The following is a 13,402-nucleotide window of genomic DNA, read 5'->3' on the forward strand; positions in this document are numbered from 1 at the left end:
TTGCCTAAGAATACCAATTCTTAGGTTCAATTCAAATTTTGCTCACTTGCTTTAAAAAGAAAACAGTAAAGGATGACTGATAAGTTTTGAGGGCTCCTTGCAATGATAAATAAATAGTGGAAGGACTAAAAGACAATTGAATTGGCTCCACAATACAGAAGTGGCTCTGATAAACCCACTGTAAGCTACCTGTTCAGCACCAAACAGCAGACAGACACAGTTAGCGACTGGCTAATTAAGGGGCGCATGGCTAAGTAGCATCCTCTGACATAAGGGACAGATAATCCACTGCAATCCTCTCGTTTGAGCCCTCAGGAGGCACTGATTCTACTACTTATTCATTAAAACACACACAGCTCTCTGACTATCTATCTGAGTGGAGTTAGTCTGGCTGAGTACACCGTAGACACAAAAAGAGGACAAGTAAGAAGTATTTCACAATGATGAGTAATCCGACCCCAATATTATTAACATTGTGAAACTCTTGACTTAAACAGGACAGTGTAAAGGGTGAAAAAGCCGGATACAAAAACGTTTCTGACCTGTTCGTGAGTCCAGCAGGAACTGTCCGTCGTCGTTTCTGGACACGATGCGGTAGGAGATGGGATCCGGCCCTCCACCGTCTCGAGTCAGAGCCGAGACACTCAACACCTCAGACCCGACCGCCAGGGATTCTGGGAGCTGAGCGGTGTACTCCGAGCTCAGGAAGACGGGCTGGTAGTCATCCAGGGAGACCACGTCCACCGTCACCGTGGCAACGGAGTAGAGGTGACGAGGCAGGCCGCGATCGGTGGCCTTCACCTTCAGCTCAAAGGTGGGCGGGGTGTCGGAGGCCAGAGGTCGCTCCAGCCGCAGGATCCCTGAAAACTCATCCAGAGAGAAGTAGCCGCTGTCGCCCGCCAGGAGGGAATACTTCACCTCAGAGTTTATCCCTGCAGAAGATAAAGATGAAGATAATGTCATTTAGTTTGTTGTCAGTCATTTAAGTATGAGTTGTGTATTGGCACCGATAGACGTGCTGAGAGGGAGATTAAAGTTGAAGAAATGTTGCTGTTGTTATCAAAACCACATCTGGATTCCTACAAGGTGGTTAAGGGAAGACACAATGTCAAAACACAGAGAGGGAAAACACAACACATCCTATAACTTTCAAATATGTGATCAAAAGATCAAAAACTGATTTTGTTGTTAAAGGCACTAATATAAACTTTTTCTGTTGCAAACATCTATGTATTATTTTGTTAAGATGCAAAATTGATTGACAAAACTTCACCTGACTTTCCATCAGCATGAGGTTGAGGAAGTGATGACTATATTTTAAGGTTTTAAAGACCAAAGACTTAAAGTCCTGCAAGAGGCTCCGACAGGCTGTAGGGTCCCTTAAATTCACAAAAACAAATGTGTGAATGCACTGACTAGTTTGCTGGAACTAGTTTGTCTTGTGTGGTGCTACATGAAAGCATGTAAGTGTCATTAAAGTCAATGTGGTTTGTTCCTGTGGGTGAATGAATGTTCTCCAGAGTTTGATATTTCTTAAGGACAAGTGGAAATGTTGGCGTGCAGGATGTGCTTGAGGGAAATGGCAGCAGGGCCACCAAATTATATAAGAATCATCTTCCTGGGACCATGAATATCAGAGCAAACGTAATAGCAATCAAGCCAGTAGACATTTAGATGTCTTTCTGTAGACCAAAGTGTTGGTGAGACAAGGCCAATTAACACACAACTGGTAACAAGAGACCGATAATGTGTATTTTAGGGGTGAAGTTTTAAACCTGGAGGCCAGAACCACACGAAAGGGCCTACATAAGTCTGAAAGGTTGGATAGATTTACCTCAGAAGTTCTTTAAAATGATCCAGATGAAGCTGTCTCATAAACAATGACTCTGTTCAACTTAAATGTTCACATAAATTCACAGTATTTGCCCTGTTATTATAGTCGAGGAGACACATGATAACAAACCACACAGGTCATTGCCTCTGCCTGCTCCCTCATTAAAAATCTTCTGCACACCTCTGCAGCTCACAGAAACACGCAACCTGTGAGGTTGGGTTTCAGGCAGATACACTTTTGTTTTAGGAGGTTACGAGCTAAAACGTTTGGCAACTGTTGTTTTAGGATAATTACGCAGACTAATGGGAGTGCCCGCGAATAAAGGTCAACATTTTCACTCAAACAAAGCCTCAACTAACAGGTGGTTTAACAAGTCCTGGAGGGAAGAGGCAATTTTGTCCTGTGTGGAAGAATTTAAAACAAACAATAGTGCTACAGCTTACTACGAGTGGTCTAATAATTTTCTCTCTGCCCTGAAGTTTCCCGATGCTGCCTGTGAAAGGTCCAAATATTAATCAACTGAATCAGCAGTATCTTAATTTATGTCTTTCCCTTTTCTGATACCTGAAGTTTGTGAACACAGCCTCTGAAACCAACAGAGGCCAGTTTGAAGACAGGGGATACAGTACGGAGGCGATTTACAGCGGCTCTGACCAGGACTATGACTCCTGGGGACATGAAGACACGGCAGGCGAGAGAGAGAGTCGGACATCAGCAGCGGGTGAAAACAGCATGTAGAACCGGAACATTTTCACATCTTACTCTGTGAATTGAGGATTTATTTGGAACCAAGCCAGAGGTGACTGTGGAAAGACAAACTCTGTTTTGGTGAGTTTGATATCCAGTTTGAATAAAGTGTGTTTTACGATGAGTTAACAGGAAAATTAAGCTTGTCTTAGTTCAGTAAAAGAGAGAAACTTGAATTCATACGGTGTGAGGTTTTAAGGACAACAAGTAGAAATTCTCTTTTTGACATTTTGTGAGTTTATTTTGTTGACTTATTAGACACATTAGTGAACTGGCTGCTTTAACATCTCCCAGCTAAATATCTTTGGCAAATAACAATGAAAAGTATAAAAACATCATCAATTAGTCAGTGTTGTCTGTGAGAAAGTTGTCAGTGTGAAGAAAAAGAACAAGCTACTGCACATCTGAAGGAGTGGCCGACTTGTTCTGTCTGCTCCTGTTGTTTGTGTGTGTGTGTGTGTGTGTGTGTGTGTGTGTGTGTGTGTGTGTGCGCGCGCGCACGTGTGCTTGTGTGTGTGTGTGTGTGTAAATCTCAATTAGAATATTTGTATTTGTGGGTGTCTTTGTGCATTTTTATCGATCCTCTTGTGTGAACTGTGACGATTCAAGTGTGACGATGTGTCCATACATTTGTATGCGCCTGTTCTACTTCACTGTTGTCTGACTTAAACTAACCACCCATCACAGGCAACAAATTAATAAAACATCCAAACACTGCAGTGGAAATTTGTACCAAACTTCTCCGTCGGCAAACTTCAGCCTTGAGGGATTGGTTCAGATCTACTCTGCATTCATTTGGTACTGATGTTTTTAAAAATAACTGTGATCAAATTGTGTGCTAAAACACAGAGACAGAGAGATGAATGTGTGCAAGCGGGATTAAAAAAAAGAAAAATAGGAGGCTTAAACAAATCCCAGGAACAAGAAAAATGAGGACAAACAAAGAAAGTAGAAATAAAGAAGAAAGAAAGTAATTCATGCTGGTCAGCTGGAGCTTGTTTCAATCATCTTGTTATCCAGTTTGTGAAGTTTGTGAATGTCTTTATGTTGCCACCAGTCTTCATACATAAATTTTACCAATACATTTCCAAGACTTTTCTATGACTTTGGAGCAAATTTCCACGACTATACATTCTCTGAAAGATCTGTGTCTACATGGAAAACTATTTTCCATTTTCCAATTCACGTCCGGCCCATCTGTTGAGATTTGGACGAGATTCCAGATTCTGATTTCAGAAAGCAAACCCTTCAGTTTCTCAGTGATATCTTAAGCTGATAAATGGCCCTCAGACCTTGAGCCAATGTATTTAGTTTTCACCTTGGGCCTGTCCCAAAACCTGACATGCATATCTAACTGTTTAGCCTTTAAATAGCAGTTCAGGCTTTCATCAAATGACATGACACACGATCTTCACTTTGACTTCTTATTCAAGAAACTGACTTTGTCCAAACTATCAGTCAAAAAGTGTATATGAGCACTTGCATTCACGGTATGCACATCTGGCAGCTAGCTGCCAACTATCCGGTTGTCATGACCTGAAAAAGTTCTCAAAGGCTCATGTCTTCACATGACTTGTAAAAATGAGAATTAGCCACCGTTAGCAGCCACAGTATCTCTGCAGTTAGGGCTTTGTTTCCGGACACAGACTAATGATGGTGGACAAGAGTGGAGCGCTGCAGTTGGCAGCAGGTTTCAAGTTTGGCACCAGGGTGAAAAAACTTTGCACGTCCCATTCTGGTCTTTCTCAAGCCATGTCTTATACTCATCAAAGTGAAGCCAGACATTAGGAAACTGGCATTTTCTTGGCAAATTTACATCTCGTCAAAGTATAAGCTGCAACTCAGGTCAGAGTCTGACGTCACCCCGACAGGAAACAGAAAACAACTTCACATCAAGTGACATCACCGATCTGCCCAAACATTAAAGTGTTTCAAACTAATGTAGATTTTTCTCAGTCAATCTTGACAAAAAAAACATCAAATATACTTCTCTTTATGAAGACAATTTCCATGCCTTTTCCAAAATTTTCTGTTTTTTTTTATTTTTACAAAACTTCTCCAGGCCTGGAAATTGTAATTTTAAAATTCCATGATTTTTTCAGGTTTTCATGACTGTATGAACCCTGGAAGTTATTACAATTCATCCTGAGGGAGACATGAATCTCTGAAACAAATTTCATGACAATTTGTCCAAAGGTTTGGACCAACTTACTGAACAAAACACCAATCTGAAAACACTAAAAATACAAAAACGTCACATAATCTGAACACTACATACACACACAACTAACAGAAGCTTGGACATTTCAAATCATTGTAGGCAGAGCTAAACTCCACCGCTCATAGGATTAAGGGTTAAAATCCCTGCGCAGTGATCAATTAGCAGCACAGCTGGAACAACACAGTGTTGAAGTATCAGGTGGGCGTTTCAGAGAGCAGAGCTCTGTTGGGAACGGCTCAGTCTTTTGTTATGTCTAGAATTCGCAGCACCACATTCACACACACACGCACTGTAAATGCACAAAGACAAGCCTGTGCATTGGGCTTTAATAGTATTAAGGATCGTTAATAGCGGGACTCACAACATGTTCTGACCTGAGAGCAACAATAAAATGAACTTTATTGCCTTACTGTGTTGAAACTCAGGAAGACATTTAGAAACTCAGCCTACCTGTGTCTGGATCCTTGGCATAAATGACAGCGATGGGTGTTCGGACGGTGGTGTTGTCGAACACGGTGACCTCGTAGTGGCTGGAGGAGAAGCGAGGCGGGTTGTCGTTCATGTCCTGGATCATCAGCAGGATGTCTGCCTGACATGACCGCCCGCCGCCGTCCGTTGCCTTCGCAACCATGTTGTACTCGACCTCCCTTTCCCGGTCCAACACGGCCAGAGTGAACAGCTCACCTGAGGAAAGATTTATACAGTTCATCAAAAGTCATCAAAATAATTTTGTCACCTGGTTTGTACTTTTCTACAGATTACTTTCATGTTTCATTTAACACATTACACACCTGTTTAATCGCAAATGAACATAAAAGCTCATCAGGCTCAGCTCTACGTTACCAGACCTTTCTTTTCCTCTAATGTGTTCACATGCGACCCTGCGTTTTACTGCTAGGTCACTGCAGGATATCAGAGGTGGGACTACTCTGGAACTTTCTCCTTCTTACATTTTCAAAACAGGCCCGTTACTTTAGTTTGAATGCATTTGAGGGGAATTATGGATTATTTTTATTTCCCAACATCACAAGACTGATTTCAACCTATCAGTGCACATCACGCACAGCAGATGTAGCGAGACGAAGCACAGACGTAAAAGACGTAAGAAGACGGAAACAGACAGAGAGGCTGGAATGGGGAGAAAAGACGTGTCAGTGTCTCGTAACTGCAGAGACCCTGCAGCCCTCTGCCTGGATTTTCTTATTTTCTCACTTTGCTGCTGCTCGGGACGCTTTACCAACCCAAAATGTGGCTATTTGACATCCTGGGAATGAGACTCAACAATCAGCTATCTTTGTGGTGCGTTTAGGAACAGCTGGGACAAATCCTACTGACTCTACCTTTAAGTTTAATAGTCTTTAATAGAATTATATTAATATGACGTGAGCTTCAGTTACCTTTGACGACAAATGGCCGCTAGAAATGTCCTTCAGAGTAAAGATACTTTTTACTTTGACACTTAGTACATTTCAGAGCCTGTACTTTATTACTTTTACTTGAGTAAAGAAGTTGAGAAGAAGTTCTACTTTTACCAGAGTCTTTATTACAAGTATCTGAACTTCCACTGTAGAAAAGAATGTGTGGATTTTTGCCACCTGGATATTAAAATGTTGATGTCTGAGTAATATTTAGCATGATAACATTAGCATTTTTGTTTTAGTAGGAAGCAGGAACATGTTTGAACAAGCAGGTAGGCTGTCCAAACATTTCATTTGATGCTAAATGAAATAATTGGATGGGCCTATTAGAGGTCTGGGACAGCCACAGACTTTTTTTTTCTTTTGTTTTCCTCAGAGCATCAAGATTTTTTTTAATATAACAAAAAATGCTTCTAAAACAACTCACCACCTCTAGCTTTGAGGGTTAATATTACATGTTTCCAGTCCTGAAGCGATGGACAGCTGAAAATTTTGACCGCTGACTGGCTCTCAACAAAAACTTAACTCTTCATCGTTTGGGATCCAAAAGATGTCATATTTCAATCAAACTAAAGTGTTGGGCCCAAAACACTGACTTAAATCAGAACTGAAGAATGGATGAGAGGTGAATCGTCTTCAAGAAACTGAAACAAGTCCAGTTGCCTACGATACAGCACTTAAATTGCAGCATCTACACCCTCTCTGCTAGCATGGATAAAAGCTGATATCTTACAGGCGATCGGGTGGCACTCAAGTCATGACAGAAAGATGTTATGACAGAAATAAAGTGTGATGGATGTCAGTGAGGAGCTCCTGGGAGGAAAAAGAAAAGACAGTAGAAATGTTTTTGGCTCTTTTCAGCACAGAACCTCTCTGAGCAGCTGATAGTATCACTCAAACGCTCACACTTAGAGGCAGCACTCGTGTTTTGACCCCAAACATACACCATCATACCTGTCCTATGGTCGAGATGGAACTTGTCTGCATCGGGACCGTGGAGGGTGTAGGAGATCTGGCCATTAGCTCCCACGTCTGGATCCGAAGCCGAAACCTTTAGCACAAACATGCTGGAGGGCGAGTTTTCCATCACCGCCTCCGTGTACACCAGCTGGAACATGAGGATAATAACAATAATCAGGCCTCCATTTGCATAGAACTTTTCACAGTCGAGCTCCTGAGTGCTGGATGAATAAAACAACACCACTACTGGGCTCCAATAATGAAGAGAAGAAACATGATTTTAAACGTTTTGGCACTCGTCAGGATTCATTAGAGGAGTTAAATTTACAGTTTACTTTACATCGAGGGTTACGTTCAGAAGGGAAAGATTTAGGATTCAGATGGTTGTTAAAGAGTTGCCATCAGATGAAACGGTTCCCACAAGGTAGTCTGCCTCCTCGGGCTGCAGAGTGGGCCACTAATCGTAGGGTTAGTGGCTCAACTCCCACCTCCTCATGTCTGAGTGTCCTTGATCAGGACACTTAATGCCAAGTAGCTCCTCATACAAGGAGGGCAATTCCTTTTAAAATTGAAAGTCAATTTTTGGTACATTTCATCAATAAAATAGATACATTTTTATTTCTGTGTCTTGCCAATATTTGGCCCATCCCACATAGGATTACAAGACACCATCGTAATACAGAATGTATGTCATCTTCCAGTTTTATAAATATCAACAAAAATAAAAGAATAAATTAAATACATTAAATGACAAAATACTCTATCATCAATTTCTTACAGGGGAACAAAAAGAAAAACAATACATGTATGAAATTGCAAATTTCAAATGCATTGTACAGTGAAATGATAAAGAGCTTTTTTCCTCATTAGTTTAAAAGTTTAAATGTTTCGTATGTATACAGCCAGCCTAACCTTTGTGCATCATCCGTGTACAAAGTCAGATCCGCATAAAAAAGGCAGCAGAATACAAAATGGACACATAAAAAGGCACAAGCGAAAAAGGTGTCTTTGTCAAAAAGAGGAAAACAGTGAAAATTCACACTTATATCTAATAATGTGAACGTATTTCTATTTGGTTTGTTTTCAAAGATTTTGCTGTAAAACAAAATGATGTAAAGGAGTTTTACCTGGTTGGGTAACTGAACAGTATTACAATGTTAGTCCAGCACAGGCCTTTATCCTGTATTGTAGTTACACATTTGCCTCTCTCTTTGGCATTGAGTAGGTGTGTGTTTGAGCAGAAATGATGGTACACTGCTGTTGTGTGTGACGGCGTCTGACTTACTGACAGTTTCGCTGCAGAACATCCTGTTGCTGACTCCACAAATATTAGTATTTTGGAAGAAAACAAACTTTATACTTTTTTTATACTTGACAAATTCACAAAGGTGCAACATTCATTATTTGGCGTGTACAGACTTTCCCTTCAGAATTGATATTGACATGTTTTTGGTTGTGTGTGTGGGCTGCAGAGTAAAATATAAATAGAGTTGACTGTTTGAATGTGCTGTAATCAGTTGTGTTATTGGAGCTGCATCATGGGGGAAGGAATTCTCCTCTGATTACATCCAATAACTAATTATTTCATGAGGGTAGTAAAGGTTTTACAATACAGGTTGAAGAATATTCGATAAAAGTCTTAAAAAGTAATCATTTTCTTCCAAAATCCCCCCACAAAGATTCAGTGTGTCCTAAATTTGTTCTTCATCACAGCACTCCAATGAAACCCTGACTAATAAGATTCTTTATTAGCGGAGGAGACACTGCGAGGTGGCAGGGTCTATTATAAACTGTGACAAAGATTTAATTTACTGAGAAACATTACTGGTACAATTAAAGATGAAAAGAAAACGTCCAAAGAAAGTAAAATTTAATTTCCTTGAACAGTTCCCGGGAGACAAGAAGACATTTGTCTTGTACATCATCTCCCAGGTGGGAGTGTGTCTGACAAGCTGTTGTTAACTTTTGATGCATAAATAAGGACAATGTGATGCTTTGATGAATATTATCTGTATCCTGTCCTTCCTCACCTGCTCACACAGCGGACTGTTGTCATTGATGTCCAGCACGTGGACGTCTACAACAACTGGAGCCTCAAACTTCCCGTCGGTGGCGGTGACTCTGAGTGTGTATCTGTCTTTGGTCTCTCTGTCCAGATGCTCCTTGACAATCAGACCCCACTCGCCCTCGTCCGCCTGAATGATGGCAAATTGGCCCAGGGGGTCTCCATCTGCATGTGATGAGGAAGAGTTTTGATTTGAAAAATGTCCTTAATGTCCATCTCAGTGACCTAGAGCACGAGACAATTTCCTCAAATGTTTTGTATAATAAAAGTCCTAAACTAGAGTCTGGCCGATATATCGGCTGGCCAATATTATCGGCCAATATTGGCCAATCCCGTATATATCAGTATCAGCACTGTCCAACATGCGCAGATATGAAACCTTGTTTTTTTTGTTTTTTTTAGATTATAATGCAAAAAAGATGCCTGGGGTAACTTATAATTATTTAATTCATAGTGAAATTTACTGTTTCAATGCATTGATGTCATTTTTGACAGTTTAAGTTTATTGTTAAACTGTAAAATATCCTTTACATATCTTTGTTTTAAGGATCAATGCACAAAAAAAAAAGTGTGTATATTGGCTGATATATCGAATCTATCTAACTATCTAAACCCCAAAAGACCCGGAGACAAGAGACAAGAGACCTTGTTAGACCCGGAAAATTCTCACATTTGAGAATCTAAAACTGTCAATTATTTGATGTTTATGCTTACTGAAATAAATAATTATTTGACCAATAATCAAAATACTTGCTGTCTATTTTTCTTTTGAATGACTATTTGGCAGATCGATCAATTTACAAATTTAAAATGTACACATATTCTCACTCTCAAAATTGTACTTATTAGCTGATTACGACCCATATTTACGCTTCCGGTCAGACAGAGACCTCTAGTGGCCATAGTAATTATTTCAGCAGCAAAGGAGTAAGTCAGGTGAACTAGTGTAAAGAGTGACCAAATCCGTAGGAGGAGGAGCACAGGGTTGAAGGGTTGGGTAAAACAAAACCAGGACTTCAACCTGGGAGACAGCCGTTTGTGTCCAATGTGAAACCAAAAGTCAACAGTGAGTTAATCAAGCTTACATACTTTAGTTTAACGTAGTTAAGATGTTATGACAGAACTTAAGTTATGAAGACAGCCACTTTGCGCCTGGTTGTTGCTTTGGGAGCTGTGATATACATCGTTTTAAGAGTGACCTGCAATCAACCTATTCAGTCATTCAGGTATAAGGACATTATGGAAGGGCTACAAAGTGAATATCTGTGTTAGGTATTAAGTATTTCTAAAGCCACAATTATGGCCTTCTATATTAGGATAGGAAGTTACATTATAAATGATATGGAACATATTTAGCTGTGTAAAAGAAGAAGTTAAGAAAGAGGTAAACCGAGTGAAAAAAGCATGAAAGAAACAAGAGTCACCTTAAAAAGTAACTCTCATGTATTAAAACACCTGACAGGGTTAGAAGTGAAGTGTTTTGGTGATTCTAAATTATAGACGGATATCTCTTGGTGTTGTTCTACAGACAAAATACAATCTACAATAAATCAGCAATCAGAATGTTTATGTATATGTGTGTGACGCAGGAATTCAGCGATGAATGATGTTTGTTTCCTGTGCTGTGACGTCTGTTATTCACATAAAAGAAGAAGTTTGTGTCCAAGTTTCTTCTTGGTTGTGCTGTTTGTTGGTCGTCTGCTTTGCATTCATTAAGGCATCTCTCTACCCTTCTATTACCTTCTGAGTAATATAAAGTTTCTTAAATTCCCTGTTTTCTTATTTAATACAGGAGCATCTTTGATATTGAGTTCTGATGGCTTGTTGTTCCTGATGAATAATTCAATCTTTTCTCTTTGCCATCTCGATCTTTACTCATTTATTTTGTATCGTGGGGGAATATTTTAACATTAGGCTGACTCACCTGGGTACTTTGCATTTTATTGTTTCCTTTTCTCTCTCACAAACCTTTATTTTTTTTTTTAAATGAAAACAGTTTGTGACTAGAAAACTGACCCTGTCTGGTGAGTATCAGTCTGTTTGCAGTCAGTCAGACACCTGTTTGACAAGTGTCATGCATTGATGGAAGTCTGAACACATGCTTCAACCTCAAGAAGCAAACAGTTTAAAGCTATTAAAAGTTGTCGTACAAGTTGTGTGGTTTTCTTTCAATGACAAAACATTAATTAAGTCCTACTGTATATAAACAGCCATCAGCATGATGAGAGATGGGTCATTAAAAAACACATGCACATTTTTTTAAAGGCTACCACAGTGGAGATTATTAAGGGCTGGTGAGGTTTTTTTGGACTGAAGCCGTTGATACTTGACATTTATTGTTGATATGATTTACAGAATCTCCAAAAGACATCAATAAGTAGTATTTCCACAATAATGTTGCTCTTTATTAATTTTTACTTTATTACATCTTACTTTCGTTGCAGAAAAAGCCTCTGAAAACATATTTGGATGAATGAATGAAATTAGGGCTGCAAATAATGATTATTTTCTCCATTAATCGATTAGTTGCTTGTTTATAAAAATGGTTAAAAATGGCAAATGTTTCTCAAATACAAAGATGAAATCCTCAAATCTTATTTTATCGATAACCCAGAGATATTCAGTTTACTGTCAGAAAATATTCACATTTAAGAAGCTGGAATCAGAGAAGTTTGACTTTTTTTCTTTAAAAAAATACTCAAGCTGATTATCAAAACAGCTGCCAATTAAATTAAAGTTGACAACCAATCGATTATTTGTTGCAACTCTTAATGAAATGTGAAAAGAAACAACACACTGGACCATTCGGAAACATTTTGGGGTCTAGTCAAAACCTGTGTGTTGCGTGAGAGATCAAGACTATCCTGGCTATGGCCCTGATGTAAAAACTACTGGAAACCAAAGTAATTGAACTTTGTGTGAAGCAGCTCTGTTGTGGACAGACTCTTCTGAATAAATAAAACGCTCACATCAATCATTTCTGTCGGTGGGCAGCTTTAATATCCAATGTTTGCTTCTGTTGTATTTCTTGTCGACAAGTTCACGTCAGTAAGACCATTAATAAATAATCCCAATGCAAATATTCCTCTGTTAAACTTTCTAAAACAATGTGTGACAATTGTGACAGCGAGCCCCTTTAGAAACGGTCCGGCTTTGACTGTCTGGAGGAAAATGGAGGATTTGCATTAATATGAGGCTTTGTTTTTGTTGTTAGCTGCAGGGCAACTTGTTGGTATTCCCGTCTCGTTGGCTTGTCAAACTGCTTCTCTTTGTGATTAATCTGTGGCTGAATAACATAATATCATGACTCAACTGAGGGCGTTTAACACAAGATTTCATTTCACCTCATTAATGTCTTGATAAAGCCCACGATGTCGCAAATCTTCAATGGGACAGTAATTTGGCTCACTCACACACACACACATACACACACACAGATGCACACACTGATTTGCACAAATAAACACACAAGGGAGCAACACAAACTCACATTCACAGGCTCAAGTCTAAGAACACACACTCACCAGTGATGTAACATGTCACAAGGCGGCTCTCCAGTGACATGTCAGCATCTGTGGTCGTCATAGAGACGATGACTTCACCAGGGCTGCTGTTCTCCACCACTGAGCCGCGGTACACATCGTCGGAGAACTTTGGCGGATTATCATTCTCATCTGTCACCGTCACCTCCACCAGGACGCTGGACGACAGCTTGAAGTCGCCGCCGTTGTCTGTGGCAACCACGTTGAACCTGTAAACCCTGGTGGCCTCGCAGTCCGTCTCTCGTACAGTGGTGATCCAGCCGCTCTCTCCATCGATGGAGAATACCTCAGTGATGTCCGCTGTGGTGTCATCAGATAGATTCTCCAAGCTGTAGGTCACAAGACCGTTGGTGTCTGTGTCAGGGTCGTTGGCGGTCACCTGTGGGTCAAGATGAACATTCAGTGGAAATGAACCTGTCTGCTGCCTTACTGAGGGTTACCGAATTAGATTTATATCAGTCAACAAACAGTATGTAGCCTTTAATATCTCATATCTATTGAATCATAACAACAGTAAAAACATGCACACGCATATCAGCCATTCAGGCCTCAGTGACGCTTTGGTTGGTGGCCATCTCAACCTACCAACTCAAAGTGTTGGTATTTGACTACCTG

General features: G+C 40.0%; 1 protein-coding gene across 1 annotated transcript in view; it reads right to left on the minus strand.

Moving 5' to 3' along the window:
* The window catches only part of fat2 (FAT atypical cadherin 2), a 105,983-nt gene that overhangs the window by 53,131 nt on the left and 39,450 nt on the right, over positions 1–13,402 (minus strand). Inside the window, exons 11-15 of the mRNA XM_073487361.1 lie at positions 12,770–13,166; positions 9,211–9,410; positions 7,175–7,328; positions 5,253–5,486; positions 543–932 (exon numbers count right to left, since the gene is read on the minus strand). Coding sequence (XP_073343462.1) covers positions 543–932; positions 5,253–5,486; positions 7,175–7,328; positions 9,211–9,410; positions 12,770–13,166 — 1,375 coding nt within the window. The remainder of the gene's footprint in view (positions 1–542; positions 933–5,252; positions 5,487–7,174; positions 7,329–9,210; positions 9,411–12,769; positions 13,167–13,402) is intronic.

This window comes from Pagrus major, chromosome 18 (assembly GCF_040436345.1).
Source record: "Pagrus major chromosome 18, Pma_NU_1.0".
Classification (NCBI taxonomy): Eukaryota; Metazoa; Chordata; class Actinopteri; order Spariformes; family Sparidae; genus Pagrus; species Pagrus major.